Genomic DNA, 18,720 nt, shown 5'->3' with positions numbered 1-18,720 from the left:
GAAACCCCTTTGGGGCTTTAGGCTCCAGCCCCTCCAAACATCTCATCTTATATAGAGAATTCCACTTCCTCCTCCCTTACAAACTAATCTGGTCTCTCATTCCCGTCCCGTCCCAGCCTCAAGCTGCTTAGCGGCCGTGACGAAAGTACTCACGCTCAGCCTAGAATGGCCGGAGGCACCTTCGGAAGAGAAATAGTATTCCCAGATCTGAGGGTGGAAGTGGAACCCTCATTTTCCCAAGCATCCTCTGAGTTAGAGGTATCAAATTCGCCCGAGTCAATCAGATTCCACAGGTGCAGATTTCCTCCTAGCAGGAGGGGGCTGTGGCTGGGAATTGTCGTCATAGAAGATTGGACTTCTTGTCCGATGAGAGTTTTTATACTGTCCAGTAGGGAGGGCTGCTCTGTACGTAATACATCGTCCGTGCAGGGCTGACAAAGCTTCTCCTATATGAAGAGGGAAGCCTGGAACTACACCTGGTTTATTCTTTTTAGGGTCAGAGGCCTTGTCTCCCTACAAGAGAGAGAGAAGGCATACTAAGCCACCTCAGGCTACTCTGGACAGAAAAGAGGGGACCAACCCCACTAATTACAGTAGGAGGGCGACGCTGTGCTCCGCAGTAGCAGGCAGTAAGGGTTTGTCGCCGTCCATGGTCAGTCTGCAACAGTCACTGTACAGATAATGGCCTTACCTGGACGCACCCAGACCAGGATTAGAATAACCGAGGTCCATCCAGCGTGTTGTGTGCTCCTCCTCCCCTCGGTCCATGGGTGGCAGTCATTTCAATCACCCCTCCCCACAGCTGAATTCCCCAGCTGCTCAGCGGCTGCCCCTGCACACTTGGCGGTGCTCCATTCTGGTCCTGGCCCGCCTCAAGCTGCTTAGCGGCTGCCTGACGAGAGCAGCCACGCTCAGCCCAGAAGGGCCGGTGGCTGGGGCCCCAGACCGCGCCCGCAGTCCGGTAACTGCAACCGCGCGTGCGTTTGGAAGGCAAACCAGAAGTTCGATGCCGGTTATCGACGCCACCTCCGGTGTGCACGTGCACGCCCGGATCGCATGCCGCATGGGAAGGAGGACGCCGGGGAGCTCCAGGAGGACCCCGGCCGCACAGCACCGCCCCGTTTTACCCCGCTGAGGGGGCACAGGAGGGGCGGGCAAGGGTCCCGAGTACCACCAAAGAGGAGACGGGAGCAGCCTTCCTACGGAGGAGAGCAGAGCCCCCGACCGTTGACTGCCCGGCGTTACAGGTATCTGATGTTGTAGTGCCTCCGGTCGCCGGCCACGGCAGCACTATCAGGACCTCTTTATGCCCCATAGGAGACAGGAAAAACACTGGAGGTAGCAGGAAGGGGAGGGTTATTTAACCTCTTGAGCATTTCCTGTCCCCCATTAGGGCGGGGAGACATCCTCCGATATGGCTGTCGTGGAAGGTGACTAGAGAAAAACTAAGATTAAAATATACTTTCCATGGGAGAGAAGGTCATGGGATCATGGGATGATGGACATAATGCAACATGTGTTTGACGCTCTCCGGAGTCCTTTGACAAAGATCGCCAGAGTGCGTCTGAAACACATTGCATTATGTCCATTATACGTATGACCTTCTCTCCATGGAAAGCATATTTTAATCTTAGTTTTTCCATAAAAGAACCATTTTAATTGGAGCTGGAAACATCCCCTCTTTTCTTCTTGGCTACCCCAATATTGACTGTCATAGAGATAAAAACTAAAATGTTTACAGACATCTTCAGAGAAGGGAAAAAAGAGCTTGCAATCTAGCAAGTTACCTTCACCTGACCCCTTATGCAGCTGACACCCTCCTTTGGAAATAGTTAAATAAGGAAAATCCTAATGGCTAGCAGATGTCAGGCAAATCAGTTTGAAAGCATAGGAATGTGGAGAAGGGCAGATTTACAACTGGTAGAAATAAGAGCTAAAGAGAAAGTGTAAAATCCCTTTGTCTACTTCATAGAAATGATAATGTGAGGTTTTTATGAACTGCGTTGATATAATAGATAGAAAAGTCATATTTTCGGAAACGTGATAAAATGGTGAATGCAAAGCATGGTTTCACGTCGCTGGGCGATGGCTGGCGTAACGCCAAATGTAGATCTGCCAGCTAGGAGACATGGCATAGATATTGTCGTTTATCTATGAACAGATAGGAAACATGACGGTGACGTCTTTCGCCTGGGATCTTAAGGGGCAAAGGTATCAAAAAAGCTGAGAATCTCAATGTTTTAAGGCTAAGACATATCCTATAGTTCTCTGTAATTCAGCCCTGTTACGAGTCACCAGAGGAGAGGTGTGTGTGTGTGTGTGTGTGTGTGTGTGAGTGTAACTTGTGCTAACGAAAAGCCATTGCTGTGTAGGATTGATCCACGTTTTCACTAGAGTTCTTTGCTCTTTAAATTTGAGCCACTTCTGTGAACAAGCTTAGTGACTTTCTTTTGTTATTCTTTGTTATTTTATGTAATTGTATATGATGTATTGTTTTGTTCCCTTTGCAAAATCTTTTGTATACAGTTAGTGGTTGGGTGGTACCATTTATTGTCAATCTACTGCGTTTTCTCTTTTTATATCATAATGACAACCCGAAACATCCAAATGACCCTGATCAAAAGTTCACATACCCCATTTCTTAATACCGTGTATTGCCCCCTCTACCATCAATGACAGCTTGAAGTCTTTTGTGGTAGTTGTGGATGAGGTTCTTTATTTTCTCAGATGGTAGCTGCCCACTCTTCTTGGCAAAAGTCTACAGTTCCTGTAAATTCCTGGGCTGTCTAGCATGAACTGCATGATTGAGATCTCCCCAGAGTGGCTCAATGATATTGAGGTCAGGAGACTGAAATGGCCACTCTAGAACCTTCACTTTGTTCTACTGTAGCCAATGACAGGTCGACTTGGTCTTGTGTTTTGGATCGTTATCATGTTGGAACATCCAAGTACGTCCCATGCGCAGCTTCCGGACAGAAGACTGCCTCCAATATTTGCTGATAACGTGCTGCATTCAACTGTCCTTCAACTTTGACCAAGTTTCCTCTGCCTTTGTAGCTCACACATCCACAAAACATCAGCGATCCACCTCCATGCTTTACAGTAGGAATGGTGCTCCTTTCATCATTGGCCTTGTTGACCTCTCTCCAAATGTAACGTTCAATTTTGGTCTCATCGCTCCAAATTACCTTGCTCCAGAAGTTTTGAGGCTTGTCTCTGTGCTGTTTTGTGTATTGTAGGCAAGAAACTTTGTGCCATTTGCGCAGTAATGGCTTTCTTCTAGCGAATCTACCATGCAGCCCATTTTTCTTCAAGTGCCTCCTTATTGTGCATCTTGAAACAGTCACATCGCTAGTTTTCAGAGAGTCCAGTATTTCAACTGATGTTATTTGTGGGTGTTTCTTTGCATCTCAAACAATTTTGATGGCAGTTGTAGACGACATCTTTGTTGGGCTACCTGACCGTGGCTTTGTTTTTACAGAGCCCCTGATTTTCCATTTGTTAATCACAGTTTGAACACTGCTGACTGGCATTATCAATTCCTTGGACATCTTTTTGTATCCCTTTCCTGTTTTATACAGTTCAACTACCTTTTCCTGTAGATCCATTGATAATTCTTCGCTTTTCTCATGACTCACAACCCAGAAACGTCAGTGGCTGGATGAAAGATGCAAGAGTCTGTCTGGATCCCAGAAACTTACTCAGCTTTTATACACACACACTGATTACAAGCAAACAGGTCACAGGTGAGTATATTACCTTTAGTAGCCATTCAAACCCATTTGTGTCAACTTCTGTGCATGTTATCAGGCCAAAATCCCCAGGGTATGTGAACTTTTGATCAGGTCATTTGGATATTTTGGGTTGTCATTATGATTTAAAAAGAGAAAACACAGTAGTTTGACAATAAATGGCTTCACCCAACCACTGACCATGAGTGGAGAAAAAGTTTTGGTGTTATCATTCATATTCTCTGAAAAAAAAAAAAAAAAATTCTGCTGGGGTATGTAAAATTTTGAGCACAACTGTATTTTTATGAACACTGCCTATCTTTTTGGACTAATTATAAAATGTAATATCTCTGTTCCTCTTTCTCTGTAAACCGCAACCCTAACGTCCTATATTACCTGTAACAGGTGCCCAGTCGGCCTGTATAAATGATTGGTGGTGGCAGCTCATAGTTTCTTTGGTTATTGCGGAGTTGACAGTGACTGTACTGGTATATATATTATCAAAGGAGTAGGTACCATACTCTTACTGAAGTTACTGCAATTTGCTCAATAAAGGATCTATCAGTGGAAGCAGCAGCGGTGGCGGCCATCACTCGTCAGACTACTATGTAGTTATCCTGAGGATTGGAGGCGGTGGAGTGCGTTCCTCTAACCAAGTGGTAACAGTGATGGGGCTTGGCTGATCACCCCGGCTGTGTATCCTTGACACTGACTTTGGAGCTGACGCTCCGTTACATACCCTGTCCCTCCGCTCTGGGCAGCATCGTGGACAGAATACCATCTCTGTATAATCGCGGAGGAGCAGGGGAAGTGCAGATACACAGAGAGGTGACAATATTTGGGCACAGGACATATTTACTGCTTTTCAGGGAGTCTGACATTTCCTTTTTCCACGGTCGACAATAATTTGGAATAGTTGGGACATTTGTGAAAGTCAATTGTCCATTCTCGCTGTGGTCACATTTCCGCTCTCTATACCTTACATGTTAAATACTGACAGTCAGCATCGCTGCTAGCAGTCACTGAATGAGGAGCACCATTACTACTAGAGGATGAAATCATCTCCCCGTGGGATGAGCACAGTTTCACAAAACCCAGGTTGACCCTAGTGGGCGTGAGAGGAGACATTGGTAGGCGAGAACTGATATTAATAACCGCAAGCTGTGTACAACACTGTGGAATATGTTAGTGCCACTGTCTATAAAGAATAAGGTTGCTGGCAGTCCCATGTAAAGCTGATACCTCATGGTGAGGGGCTGTGCGAAAACAAACTCTGCTACATTTGATAGAGGAGATTTCACAGAAGGACTTTACCTGAAAACCATCTGTAGCTCGGTCTGCTCCAGCTCCTTAATGTGAAGGTCGTCCTCCAGCCGCTCCACAATCACCTGATACGACTCGCTCACTTTTTTCTTCCACTCATCTATAATAAGCCGGACATTATAGTGGTTAATAAGCCCCTCGTTATATCTGGATGCAGCTGTGTTACCTTCTACAGGTTCACAGCGTCTGTGAATAAGTGAGGTGAAGCTAATGTGGCCTGGTCACCACGAAAAATGGGGGATTAGGAACCGGATTTTCAATAGTTCCCCTTTTCCTGTCCATTAGTTTGAATATATTTTCTGTACAATATGGAGTCCGGACGTCTTTATATTACAGCGTCTACGGTAGCTCATGTGACACCACGTGCTGTCTCCCGACAGCATTTATTGGCAGGACGATCCTGGGAATCATTCATGGCGCTGGACTCTACACAGAAGCCGACAAAAGTTTTCAGATTGACACATTTCCACGTTAATGAAAAATCCATTACGTTTCTGTCAGGCCTCAATAGTCCCCGTGCTGCCCATTATTCCCTGCGCTCCTGCCCCTCTCTCTCCGCCCTCCTGCCCCTCACTTTCCGCCCTCCTGCCCCTCTCTCTCCGCCCTCCTGCCCCTCTCTCTCCGCCCTCCTGCCCCTCTCTCTCCGCCCTCCTGCCCCTCACTCTCCGCCCTCCTGCCCCTCACTCTCCGCCCTCCTGCCCCTCACTCTCCGCCCTCCTGCCCCTCTCTTTCCGCGCTCTTGCCAGTTACTCTCCGCGCTCCTGCCCCTCTCTCTCTGCCCTCCTGCCCCTTTCTGCGCTCCTGCCTCTCTCTCCGCCCTCCTGCCCCTCTCTTTCCGAGCTCTTGCCCGTTACTCTCCGCCCTCCTGCCCCTCTGTCTGCCCTCCTGCCCCTCACTCTCCACCCTCCTGACCCTTACACTCTCCACCCTCCTGACCCTTACACTCTCCACCCTCCTGACCCTTTCTGCGCTCCTGCCCCTCACTCTCCGCCCTCCTGACCCTCTCTTTCCGCGCTCTTGCCCGTTACTGTCCGCCCTCCTGCCTCTTACTCTCCGCGCTCCTGCCCCTCACTCTCCACCCTCCTGAACCTTACTCTCCACACTCCTGCCCCTCACTTTCCGTGCTCTTGCCCGTTACTCGCCGCCCTCCTGCCCCTTACTCTCCGCGCTCCTGCCTCTCTCTCCGCCCTCCTGCCCCTTACTCTCCGCGCTCCTGCTTCTCTCTCCGCCCTCCTGCCCCTTACTCTCTGCGCTCCTGCCCCTCACTCTCCGCCCTCCTGCCCCTTTCTGCACTCCTGCCCATACTCTCTGCCCTTATCCACTTCAATATCGCTGGATATCGGCTTCTGGGCCAAATGTTGACTACTGGCCGCCCGTTCTTGTCTCATCAGAGCATGGAAATATCACAATTCCTGTGAGTTTTTTTTGTGGCCTTTTAGAATTGCTCTGAGGAGTTTCCTGGTCAAGGACCACAAATGTTAATGTTTTACTCTCTGAGGCACTTAGTTATTACATTTGCCTTGTGACCTGATCTTCATCACAATATCTGCCCCCCCCCGTCCTCTGCTGTCCGGTCTCTGAACTTCCTGAAAAATTATTTTCTCTTAAAAAATAAGGCGCAGCGCTGGGAATATTGAGGCTTTACAGAAATGTCATGTATTTGCCAATAAAAGTGTAAAAACTTCTGAAACGTTTGACGCTGTAAACTTTGTAAAAAATAAAACTTGTGTCAGTCTCAAAACGTTTGGCCACGACTGCAGACATCACAGGTCTATAGAGCGGTGAGCCCAATGTAGGATTGCTTTACCAATATTAGGGGTGCTTTTGCACAGATCTGAATATGGCTCAGGCCGATGTCCCAGTTATTCCTCCCCTGGCCTCTGTGACAGCGGAGGAGTCTGTTATCAGCGACCTATAGTGGGCATCAGCAATAATCCACAGTGGGGCCACACGCCGTCCATACAAAGGCGCCTGTAATAATACGCGTCCCTCCCATCCACTATAGAGACACATAAAGCAGTATACATTACCCGTGCAGGTCTGGCTCGGCCTAGATTTATAATTCCCCATAACTTTATAGGACGTCTCCTCTGTAGCAGCCGCGGATCCCTGGAATAAGAGTCGCACTGCAAGAACAGATATCACAAGTGTTAGAACACAAAGCGATGGCCGCCAGCTAAAAATATCCCTCCTGTCCATGGAATGCCAGACAACAATGACAGAAGAGGAGCTAATCAGTGCGCAGATGTAGCAGAGCTGGTCGTGTTTGCGCACAGTAGTAACTGGCAGGCAGCGGATGGCACTTATGATCTATCTGCAACTTTCTAATCTTCTTAGGCTGGTTTCACATTAGCGTTTTTGCGCAGCGCATCATGCGCGTCCATGCGTACCTATGTTTAACATGGAGGCGCATGGTCTTGCGTTTGCATGCGTTCATATGCATTTTTGTGCGCATGCGTTTTGTCATCATGTATGCCTAGGCGCGCAAGACGCAACCTGTTGCATTTTTGGGTCAAAAAAACGCATGCGCACGGAATGCGTCAAAATAACACATTACAGTCTATGGGAACACAGGCGTGCACATGGAAATGAGATCGTCTGCGTTTTCGTGCGCATGCGTTTTTGGCGTAAATATGTGTAGACACTGGCTTTAACCCCTAGAGAACGAATGCGCATAAAAAATGCAAATGCATGCAAAAACGCATGATGCGCTTTTTGCATGCGTTTGTATTTTGCACGATGCGCTGCGCAAAAAAAAGCTAATGTGAAATTAGCCTTAGGGTGTGGGGCATCGAGGCATCCAGGAGTTTGCAGCAGTTTTCCAAAGTCAGAAAGTTGCAAATTTTGGAGCAAGCTATTTTTGGGTAAAAAAAAAAAAAGTGTGACTTTTTACTATTTTACTTTGATTTTGACACTTTTCAAAAGTGGGTATGATGGTTATCCATTTATATGAGGTTTTAGACTGGTTTAAGAATTGTAACTTTTAAAAAAATAAAAGTTGCAAAAAAGTTGCAGTCACTTGAGCAGGAGGGAGGCAGAAAAAAGTGCAGCAGCATTTCCAGTATAAGTGGAATATCCTCACATGCTGGAAATGTATCAAATGTCATACTTCACTTTATCTCGTAGCAAAGCAGCCACAAGAAAAAGGGACTTTAAATCGTCCCCTCACAATGACATTCTCCCCTCTCGGGTTTCCATTTCTTCACAATCTCCGCAGTCAGTTCATGAAAAATTCTTCATTAGGCTTGGAGGCCTAAGCTGAGCCTTGTTCACACAGCTGCTGGGCTTTGAGCGGAGCCCTGTTCACACAGCTGCTGGGCTTTGAGCAGAGCCCTGTTCACACAGCTGCTGGGCTTTGAGCTGAGCCCTGTTCACACAGCTGCTGGGCTTTGAGCTGAGCCCTGTTCACACAGCTGCTGGGCTTTGAGCTGAGCCCTGTTCACACAGCTGCTGGGCTTTGAGCGGAGCCCTGTTCACACAGCTGCTGGGCTTTGAGCTGAGCCCTGTTCACACAGCTGCTGGGCTTTGAGCTGAGCCCTGTTCACACAGCTGCTGGGCTTTGAGCGGAGTCCTGTTCACACAGCTGCTGGGCTTTGAGCTGAGCCCTGTTCACACAGCTGCTGGGCTTTGAGCGGAGCCCTGTTCACACAGCTGCTGGGCTTTGAGCGGAGCCCTGTTCACACAGCTGCTGGGCTTTGAGCGGAGCCCTGTTCACACAGCTGCTGGGCTTTGAGCGGAGCCCTGTTCACACAGCTGCTGGGCTTTGAGCGGAGCCCTGTTCACACAGCTGCTGGGCTTTGAGCGGAGCCCTGTTCACACAGCTGCTGGGCTTTGAGCAGAGCCCTGTTCACACAGCTGCTGGGCTTTGAGCTGAGCCCTGTTCACACAGCTGCTGGGCTTTGAGCTGAGCCCTGTTCACACAGCTGCTGGGCTTTGAGCGGAGCCCTGTTCACACAGCTGCTGGGCTTTGAGCGGAGCCCTGTTCACACAGCTGCTGGGCTTTGAGCTGAGCCCTGTTCACACAGCTGCTGGGCTTTGAGCTGAGCCCTGTTCACACAGCTGCTGGGCTTTGAGCGGAGCCCTGTTCACACAGCTGCTGGGCTTTGAGCGGAGCCCTGTTCACTCAGCTGTTGGGCTTTGAGCTGAGCCCTGTTCACACAGCTGCTGGGCTTTGAGCGGAGCCCTGTTCACACAGCTGCTGGGCTTTGAGCGGAGCCCTGTTCACAGAGCTGTTGGGCTTTGAGCTGAGCCCTGTTCACACAGCTGCTGGGCTTTGAGCGGAGCCCTGTTCACACAGCTGTTGGGATGTATCAGTTGGAAGCAATCTACAAAGTATCTCTGTAGTTCTGCTGGTTTGTTACAATGTATCAGAGCAGGATGTGCAGCTCACAGAGCATGGTACCTATAGAAATTCAAAACCCAATGCTGAGAACTGACGACGATCTAAAAAACAGGTACAGGTACCTCTGGATTGTCGCAGGAAGGTGCAGATATAATGGGAGCTTTACCCCCCCCCAAAAAAAAACGGGACTGTTGGTTTACAGTTTTGATTTAATACTCAAGTATTATAGTAGTATTATTATAATACCAACATACCCAAGTGTCAGTATTTCTGGGAAGAACCCAAATTAAGCATCTCAAATATATGCACCCATCACGTGGCATGTAAAATAATGGTGTTTTCTTAGAAGGCACAAGGGTCTTGCACCCGCTAATAAGTAGACAAATTTTGACAGTTCCTATGTGATTATCATAAAGATTATTAAAAGGGTATTTAATATTTAAAAAAAAAGAAAAAAGGCTGCTTTTATTAAAAAAAAAAAAAAAACAGCGCCACCATGTCCACAGGTTGTGTGTGGTATTGCAGGTCACCCCCATTCACTTCAATGTAGTTTGGCCACAAGCCATGGACAGGTGTGGAGCAGACTATGAAAGAAACCGCATTGCTTTTGCTATCCTAGATTATCCCTTTAAGGAGTAATTATTATGGGAAATAAGAGGTTTCTATGCGTTTTCCCCTTAAGAAATTTATCTGCAGCCCCATGTAAATCACCAATGACACATGAGGGAATTGCTATACATTGAACCAGATGACATTTTGGCTGCATCTGTATGTAAAATCTGGAGCTACTCAGAAATTCATTCGAAAGCCTGATATTCGCTCGTTCAATAAAGGATTTTATTTAGGGTGATAAATATCCGGCCGGTGTCACTTTAGATGCAGAATCTCCAGACTTTTCATTAGCCGCCACAATTAATCTATACATCATTCAGTGTAATAACTGACCTACTTTACATGCGTTTAATGACAAAAACTGAAATATGGCCGAGCGAGGCGTCAGATTTTCAATCAGGAGCCGGAGCTGTTTATATGTGCGAGCGAACGATAAATCACACAGCTGGAGATGCGTTATTGTATCATTACAGTATTAATAATAGTTATTTGCTGGCTGCATTCAGGTACAATGAATGCCTGGTGTCTGCCGTAACAAATGCATTTATTCCAGGCTGAGCATATATTAATGTCTGTCCAACATTATATTTACATATGTTTAGAAGATGGAAAGAAATAATGTTCTGCTCAATAAATAAGACACGACAGACAGGGACATAAAGAAAATCGAGACCAAGAAAATACAGCATAGCTAAATGAAATTACTATAATACTGCCCCTATGTACAAGAATATAACTACTATAATACTGCTCCTATGTACAAGAATATAACTACTATAATACTGCTCCTATGTACAAGAATATAAATACTATATTACTGCTCCTATGTACAAGACTATAACTACTATAATACTGCCCCTATGTACAAGAATATAACTACTATAATACTGCCCCTATGTACAAGAATATAACTACTATAATACTGCTCCTATGTACAAGAATATAACTACTATAATACTGCCCCTATGTACAAGAATATAACTACTATAATACTGCTCCTATGTACAAGAATATAACTACTATAATACTGCTCCTATGTACAAGACTATAACTACTATAATACTGCCCCTATGTACAAGAATATAACTACTATAATACTGCCCCCTATGTACAAGAATATAACTACTATAATACTGCCGCTATATACAAGAATATAACTACTATAATACTGCCCCTATGTACAAGAATATAACTACTATAATACTGCCCCCTATGTACAAGAATATAACTACTATAATACTGCCCCCTATGTACAAGAATATAACTACTATAATACTGCTCCTATGTACAGGAATATAACTACTATAATACTGCCCCTATGTACAAGAATATAACTACTATAATACTGCTCCTATGTACAAGAATATAACTTCTATAATACTGCCCCTATGTACAAGAAAATAACTACTATAATACTGCCCCCTATGTACAAGAATATAACTACTATAATACTGCTCCTATGTACAAGAATATAACTACTATAATACTGCTCCTATGTACAAGAATATAACTACTATAATACTGCTCCTATGTACAAGAACATAACTACTATAATAATAATCTTTATTTATATAGCGCCAACATATTCCGCAGCGCTTTACAGTTTAACAGTTTCAAAACACAAGTCATAAGTAACAACGTTAACAATACAATAATTGAAGCAAAATAAGACGAAATAAGAAGACCCTGCTCGTGAGAGCTTACAATCTACAATGAGGTGGGGGAGATACAAAGTACAGGTGTGTATTTACAATGGTGTATTTACAATGAAGGTCCAGCCATCTTGAGGGAGTGAAGGATGGATGGAGATTGTGTAAGTGTGCTTGTGTAGCCCATTCACTGAGAATTACTTTGATCAGTGAACGTGATAGGCCGCTCTGAACAAGTGTGTTTTGAGGGAGCGCCTAAAACTATGCAAATTGTGGATAGTCCTGATTTCTTGGGGTAGAGCATTCCAGAGGATAGGAGCAGCACGGGAGAAGTCTTGTAGTCGGGAGTGGGAGGTACGGATTAGTGCAGAGGTTAGTCAAAAGTCGTTTGCAGAGAGCAGCGATCGGCTAGGCCGATAGACAGAAATGAGAGAAGAGATGTAAGGGGGTGCCGCACTGTGGAGAGCTTTGTGGGTGAGAACAAGTACTTTGAATTGGATCCTATAATGAATGGGCAGCCAATGTAAGGACTGGCGAAGAGCGGACGTGTCCGAGTACCGATTAGCCAGATGGACGATCCTGGCCGCTGCATTAAGTATGGACTGGAGAGGGGATAGTCGAGTGACGGGGAGGCCAATTAATAGAGCATTGCAGTAATCCAGGCGGGAGTGGATCAGTGCAGCAGTGAGGGTTTTTGTTGTTTCCATGGTGAGAAGAGGGCGGATTCTATAGATGTTCTTTAGGTGTAAGCGGCAAGAGCGGGCAAGAGATTGTATATGGGATGTGAAGGAGAGATTGGTGCCAAACATAACACCCAGACAGCGCGCCTGCTGCCGGGGTGTTATTGTGGTACCACCCACGGAGAGGGAAATGTCAGATTTAGGGAGGTTAGTAGATGGCGGGAGCAGAAGAAGTTCAGTTTTAGAGAGGTTGAGTTTCAGATAGAGAGCGGACATGATATTGGAGACTGCAGACAGACAGTCACTGGCGTTCTGTAGTACAGCGGGGGTGAGGTTGGGGGAAGACGTGTATAGTTGTGTGTCATCAGCATAAAGATGGTACTGAAAGCCAAATCTGCTGATGGTCTGTCCAATTGGGGCCGTGTAGAGAGAGAAAAGGGGACCAAGGACTGAGCCCTGAGGTACCCCGACAGCAAGAGGAAGAGGAGATGAAGTGGAGCCAGAGAACAAAACACTGAAGGAGCGGTCAGAGAGATAGGAAGAGAACCAGGAGAGAGCAGTGTCCTTAATGCCTAGTGACTGGAGCCTAGAGAGTAGGGGATGGTGGTCAACAGTATCGAAAGCTGCAGATAGGTCAAGAAGAATGAGCAGAGAGTGGTCACCGTTACGTTTTGCTGTCAGAAGGTCATTGGTCACTTTGATGAGTGCAGTTTCAGTCGAATGTAAGGGGCAGAAGCCGGACTGTGAACGGTCTAGGAGGGAGTGAGTGGAGAGGTAATGGGTAAGGCGGGAGTAAACTAGGCGTTCCAAAAGTTTAGAGATGAAGGGGAGATTGGAGACTGGTCTGTAGTTGTTTGTGCAGGATGGGTCGAGAGCAGATTTCTTTAGTAATGGAATAATGATGGCGTGTTTGAAGGAGGATGGGAAAATGCCAGAGGAGAGGGAGAGATTAAAGATTGTAGTTAGGTGGGTTGTGACGACTGGAGAGAGAGACTGGAGGAGATGTGAGGGCATGGGGTCGGTAGTGCATGTAGTCGGACAAGAAGAAGAGAGGAGTCTGGAGACTTCTTCTTCTGTGATGGGATCAAATGTGGAAAGTGAGCCAGGGGAGATGCAGGAAGGGATGGGAGTCACAGCACTTGGTGGTTGGGAGCAGATTTCTTGACGGATATTATCTATTTTTTCTGTAAAGTGGGAGGCCAGGTCATCAGCACAAATGTCTGTGATAGGGGCTTGTGCTTTTGGCCTGAAGAGGGAGTGAAAAGTGTCAAAAAGTTTCTTGGGGTTGTTGGCTAGTGAGGAGATCAGGGTGGTGAAGTAGGTCTGTTTGGTGAAGTGAAGGGCAGCGTTATAGGTTAACATAAATTTGAAGTGGATGAAGTCTTCTGGTGTGCGGGTTTTTCTCCATAGGCGTTCAGCACTCCTAGAGCATCGCTGGAGAAGTTGAGTTTGCGATGTGAGCCAGGGCTGTTTTACTCTGTGTTTGGAGGTTCTGAGGGTGAGGGGAGCTACTTGGTCAAGGGTGCTTCTAAGAGTGTCATTGTAGTGATGAACAGCCAGATTAGGACAGGAAAAAGAGGAGATTGGGGACAGTAATGAGTGTAGGGAATCTGAAAGTGTCTGAGGGTTAATGGCTTGTAGATTTCTGAATGTGTGATAGGTAGGAGTGTGCTGGGGTGGATGAGGATTTGTGAGCGTGGAGAGAATGTTGTGGTCAGAGAGTGGAAGCGGTGAGTTATTTAGGTAACATAGTAACATAGTTATTAAGGTTGAAGGGAGACTTTAAGTCCATCTAGTTCAACCCATATCCTATCCTAACTTGCCCTAACATGTTGATCCAGAGGAAGGCAAAAAAACCCCATGTGGCAACAGTAAGCTTCACATTGGGGAAAAAAATTCCTTCCCGACTCCACATACGGCAATCAGACTAGCTCCCTGGATCCACGCAAGATTAAGGAGACTAGTGTATATACCCTGTAATATTATACTTTTCAAGAAAGGCATCCAGTCCCTTCTTAAATTTTAGTAGTGAATCACTCATTACAACATCATATGGCAGAGAGTTCCATAGTCTCACTGCTCTTACAGTAAAGAATCCGCATCTGTGAGTATGCTTAAACCTTCTTTCCTCCAGACGTAGAGGATGCCCCCTTGTCCCCGTCATAGGTCTAAGAGTAAAAAGATCATTAGAAAGGTCTTTGTACTGTCCCCGCATATATTTATACATTGTAATAAGATCACCCCTAAGCCTTCGATTCTCCAAACTAAATAACCCAAGTGTAATAACCTGTCTTGGTATTGCAGACCCCCTAGTTCCCTAATAACCTTGGTCGCTCTTCTCTGCACCCGCTCCAGTTCAGCTATGTCTTTCTTATACACCGGAGACCAGAACGGTACTCAGTATTCTAAGTGTGGTCGCACTAGTGACTTATATAGAGGTAAAATTATGTTTTCCTCATGACCATCTATGCCTCTTTTAATGCATCCCATTATTTTATTTGCCTTTGCAGCAGCTGCTTGACTCTGGCCACTAAATGTGAGTTTGTCGTCCACCCATCCACCCAGGTCTTTTTCAGTGACTGTTTTGCCCAGTGTTTTACAATTAAGCACATAATTATACAACTTGTTCGTTCTACCCAAGTGCATGACCTTACATTTATCCCCATTAAAGCTCATTTGCCATTTATCAGCCCAAGCTTCTAGTTTACATAAATCCTCCTGTAATATAAAATTGTCCTCCTCTGTATTAATTACCCTGCAGAGTTTAGTGTCATCTGCAAATATTGAAATTCTACTCTCTATGCCCCCTACAAGGTCATTAATAAATATGTTAAAAAGAAGCGGGCCCAAAACTGACCCCTGTGGTACCCCACTGCTAACCGTGACCCAGTCCGAGTGTGCTCCATTAATAACCACCCTTTGTTTCCTATCCCTGAGCCAGCTCTTAACCCACCTACACATATTTTCCCCTATCCCCATTGTTCTCATTTTATGTATCAACCTTTTGTGTGGCACCGTATCAAAAGCTTTTGAAAAGTCCATGTACACCACGTCCACTGCATTCCCTTGGTCCAGTCCGGAACTTACCTCTTCATAAAAGCTTATCAGATTAGTCTGACAGGAACGGTCTCTTGTAAACCCATGTTGATATTGGGTCATAAGGTTATTCTTCTCCAGATACTCCAGTATAGTATCTCTTGGAAAACCCTCCAGGATTTTACCCACAGTTGAGGTTAAACTTACTGGCCTATAATTTCCAAGTTCAGTTTTTGTCCCCTTTTTGAATATTGGCACCACATTTGCTATACGCCAGTCCTGTGGTACAGACCCTGTTATTATGGAATCTTTAAAGATTAAAAATAGTGGTCTATCTATGACTGTGCTTAATTCCTGCATTACTCGGGGGTGTATCCCATCCGGGCCCGGGGATTTGTCAATTTTAGTGATTTGTAGACGCCGCCGTACTTCCTGCTGGGTTAAGCAGGTGACATTTAATGGAGAATTTTTATCCCTGATCATGTTATCTGTCATGGGATTTTCTTGTGTAAATACTGTTGAAAAAAAGTCATTTAGCATATTGGCTTTTTCCTCATCCTCATCCACCATTTCACCCAGACTATTTTTAAGGGGAACAACACTGTCATTTTTTAGTTTCTTACTATTTATGTAGTTAAAGAATATTTTGGGATTATTTTTACTTTCTCTGGCAATGAGTCTCTCTGTCTCAATCTTTGCTGTCTTGATTTGCTTTTTACAGAATTTATTTAATCTTCTGTATTTAGTTAATGCCTCATCACTACCTACTTGCTTTAATTCTCTAAATGCTTTATTTTTATCTCTTATTGCGCCCCTTACAGCTCTATTTAGCCATAGTGGTTTCCTCCTATTTCTCGCATGTTTATTCCCATACGGTATATATTGTGCACAGGTCCTATTCAGGAGGATAATAAACGTCTCCCATTTTCTTTGTGTATTTTTATGTCTCAGGATATCGTCCCAGTTAATTGCACCAAGATCATCTCTCATCCGTTGGAAATTTGCCTTCCTGAAGTTTAGTGTCCTTGTAACCCCTCTACTACACATCTTATTACAGGACACATGAAAACTTATTAATTTGTGATCACTATTACCCAAGTGACCCTCAACCCTTACATCTGATCTGCGGTCTGGCCTGTTGGTTAATATTAGGTCTAGCAGTGCCCCCCCTCTTGTGGGGTCCTGAACCAGTGGTGAAAGGTAATTGTCTCTCATCGTTGTCAGACACCTATCACCTTTGCTGGAGCTGCAGGTTTCGGTTCCCCAATGTATTTCAGGGTAGTTGAAGTCCCCCATAATAATGACTTCTCCTTGAGTCGCTGCTTCATCTATTTGCTTTATGAAAATATTCTCTGTAGCTTCCATTATTTTTGGAGATTTATAACAAACCCCTATCAGTAATTTATTATTTTTCCCCCCTCCCCTTATCTCTACCCACAGGGACTCTACATTTTCATTAGATTCATATATATTATCACGCAGGATGGGTTTTAAGGATGATTTTACATATAAACACACGCCTCCCCCTCGCTTATATGTACGGTCATTTCTGAACAGACTATAGCCCTGTAAATTAACCGCCCAGTCGTGGCTCTCATCCAGCCATGTCTCAGATATCCCCACCATGTCATAATTATGTTCCAACAACATTAACTCCAATTCCTCCATTTTATTGGCGAGGCTTCTGGCATTAGTATACATGCACTTTATGTATCTCTCTGTACCTCTATTCTTTCTTAAATTATTTACTGTTCTAACCCCACCCCCCATGCCACCCCCACCCCCAATGTCATTATTTGTGCCCAGGTCTCTATCTGCACTGTCTTCCCCTCCTATAAAAGGAATACCCTCCCCCCCCCGTCCCTAGTTTAAACACTCCTCCAACCTTCTAGCCATTTTCTCCCCCAGCACAGCGGCACCCTCCCCATTGAGGTGCAGCCCGTCCCTAGCGTAGAACCTGTAGCCAACTGAGAAGTCGGCCCAGTTCTGCAGGAACCCAAACCCCTCCTTCCTACACCAATTCCTGAGCCACTTATTAACCTCCCTAATCTCCCGTTGCCTCTCTGGCGTGGCACGTGGTACAGGAAGTATTTCCGAAAATACCACCTTGGAGGTCCTTGCTTTAAGCTTACAGCCTAATTCCCTGAAATCATCTTTAAGGACCTTCCACCTACCTCTAACTTTGTCATTTGTGCCAATGTGCACCATGACCGCTGGATCCTCTCCAGCCCCCTCCCAGTAATCTGTCAGCCCGATCAGCGATGTGTCGGACTCGAGCGCCAGGTAGGCAGCACACCGTTCGACGATCCCTGTCTTTGTGACAGATTGCCCTATCTGTTCCCCTAATAATTGCGTCTCCCACTACCAGAACCTGTCTGGCCTGCCCTGCTCTCCCATTTCCCCCCTTGCTGGAGCAGACAGTCCTCTGGCTTTCAGAGGACATGCCTTGCTGCAGCGGTGCTACTCCTGCACTAACACTCCCCTCATCTGCCAACTTAGCAAACTTATTGGGGTGTGCCAGATCAGGACTAGCCTCCCTGGCGCTCTTCACTCTACCCCGCCTTCTAACTGTCACCCAGCTGGCTGCTTCATTGTCCTGCAGCTCCAACCTAGCATCCCCCCCCTCATCTATCCCATTGAGCGTCTGCTCAGTGAGCAGGAGACTCCTTTCCATATTGTCTATGGCTCTCAGTGTTGCCAGCTGCACATTTAGATCCAGTATCTGGGCTTCCAAATGCACAACGTGCTCACATCTCGCACAGCAGTATGCACCCTCGACCGGCTGTTCAAGGATTTCATACATGCGGCAAGACGTGCACTGGATGGCATTGGCAATAGTGGAGCACATCCTAATGGGGATTGCACCAGACAATAAGATAAGCAAAAAAAAAAAAAAAAAAGTATTAATATAACAGCAATTCAGTAAGACCTCCCTTGGAAACTCCCTGAATCTAAAGTCACTGAATTTCAAGTCACACACTTACCACAGTTCACACTTACACTCAGGTCACACTCAGCTCGTTCACACTCGCTCAGGAAGAAGATTTAAACGTTTTTTTTTTGTTTTTTTTTTCCCCCTTTTACCAGCACACCACCTTGCTGCTCAATGCACTTCCAAAAGGAGTTGAGCCCCAACCAGCTGCCCCTTATAAACCCTTAATTACTGTATGAACTCCCACCCTTAATTAACCCCTTGTGAATATAGTTACACCTCAAGATTTAAATGCAATATAGTTTACCCTTAAAAACACAGATAGTAAAATAAGAGATTAACCCTGAAGAGAGAAAATGTAGGTTAAACAAGCCCCCAAAGCCCCGCAAAAATTGAACAGGTAGAAAGCACTCAG

General features: G+C 45.7%; 1 protein-coding gene across 3 annotated transcripts in view; it reads right to left on the bottom strand.

The window, feature by feature from the left end:
• Nucleotides 1-18,720, bottom strand: part of TNNI3K (TNNI3 interacting kinase) — a 217,588-nt gene that overhangs the window by 168,747 nt on the left and 30,121 nt on the right. For all 3 annotated transcript variants that reach the window (XM_073544789.1, XM_073544790.1, XM_073544791.1), the window contains exons 2-3: nt 7,085-7,180; nt 5,046-5,154 (exon numbers count right to left, since the gene is read on the bottom strand). In XM_073544789.1, coding sequence (XP_073400890.1) covers nt 5,046-5,154; nt 7,085-7,124 — 149 coding nt within the window. In that variant the 5' untranslated portion in view covers nt 7,125-7,180. The remainder of the gene's footprint in view (nt 1-5,045; nt 5,155-7,084; nt 7,181-18,720) is intronic.

The sequence above is a fragment of the Dendrobates tinctorius genome, unplaced genomic scaffold, assembly GCF_039654945.1.
Source record: "Dendrobates tinctorius isolate UK_male_01 unplaced genomic scaffold, ASM3965494v1 ptg000138l, whole genome shotgun sequence".
NCBI lineage: Eukaryota > Metazoa > Chordata > Amphibia > Anura > Dendrobatidae > Dendrobates > Dendrobates tinctorius.
Note: the sequence above shows the minus strand (reverse complement) of the source record. Positions and strands in the feature narration are given on the sequence as shown.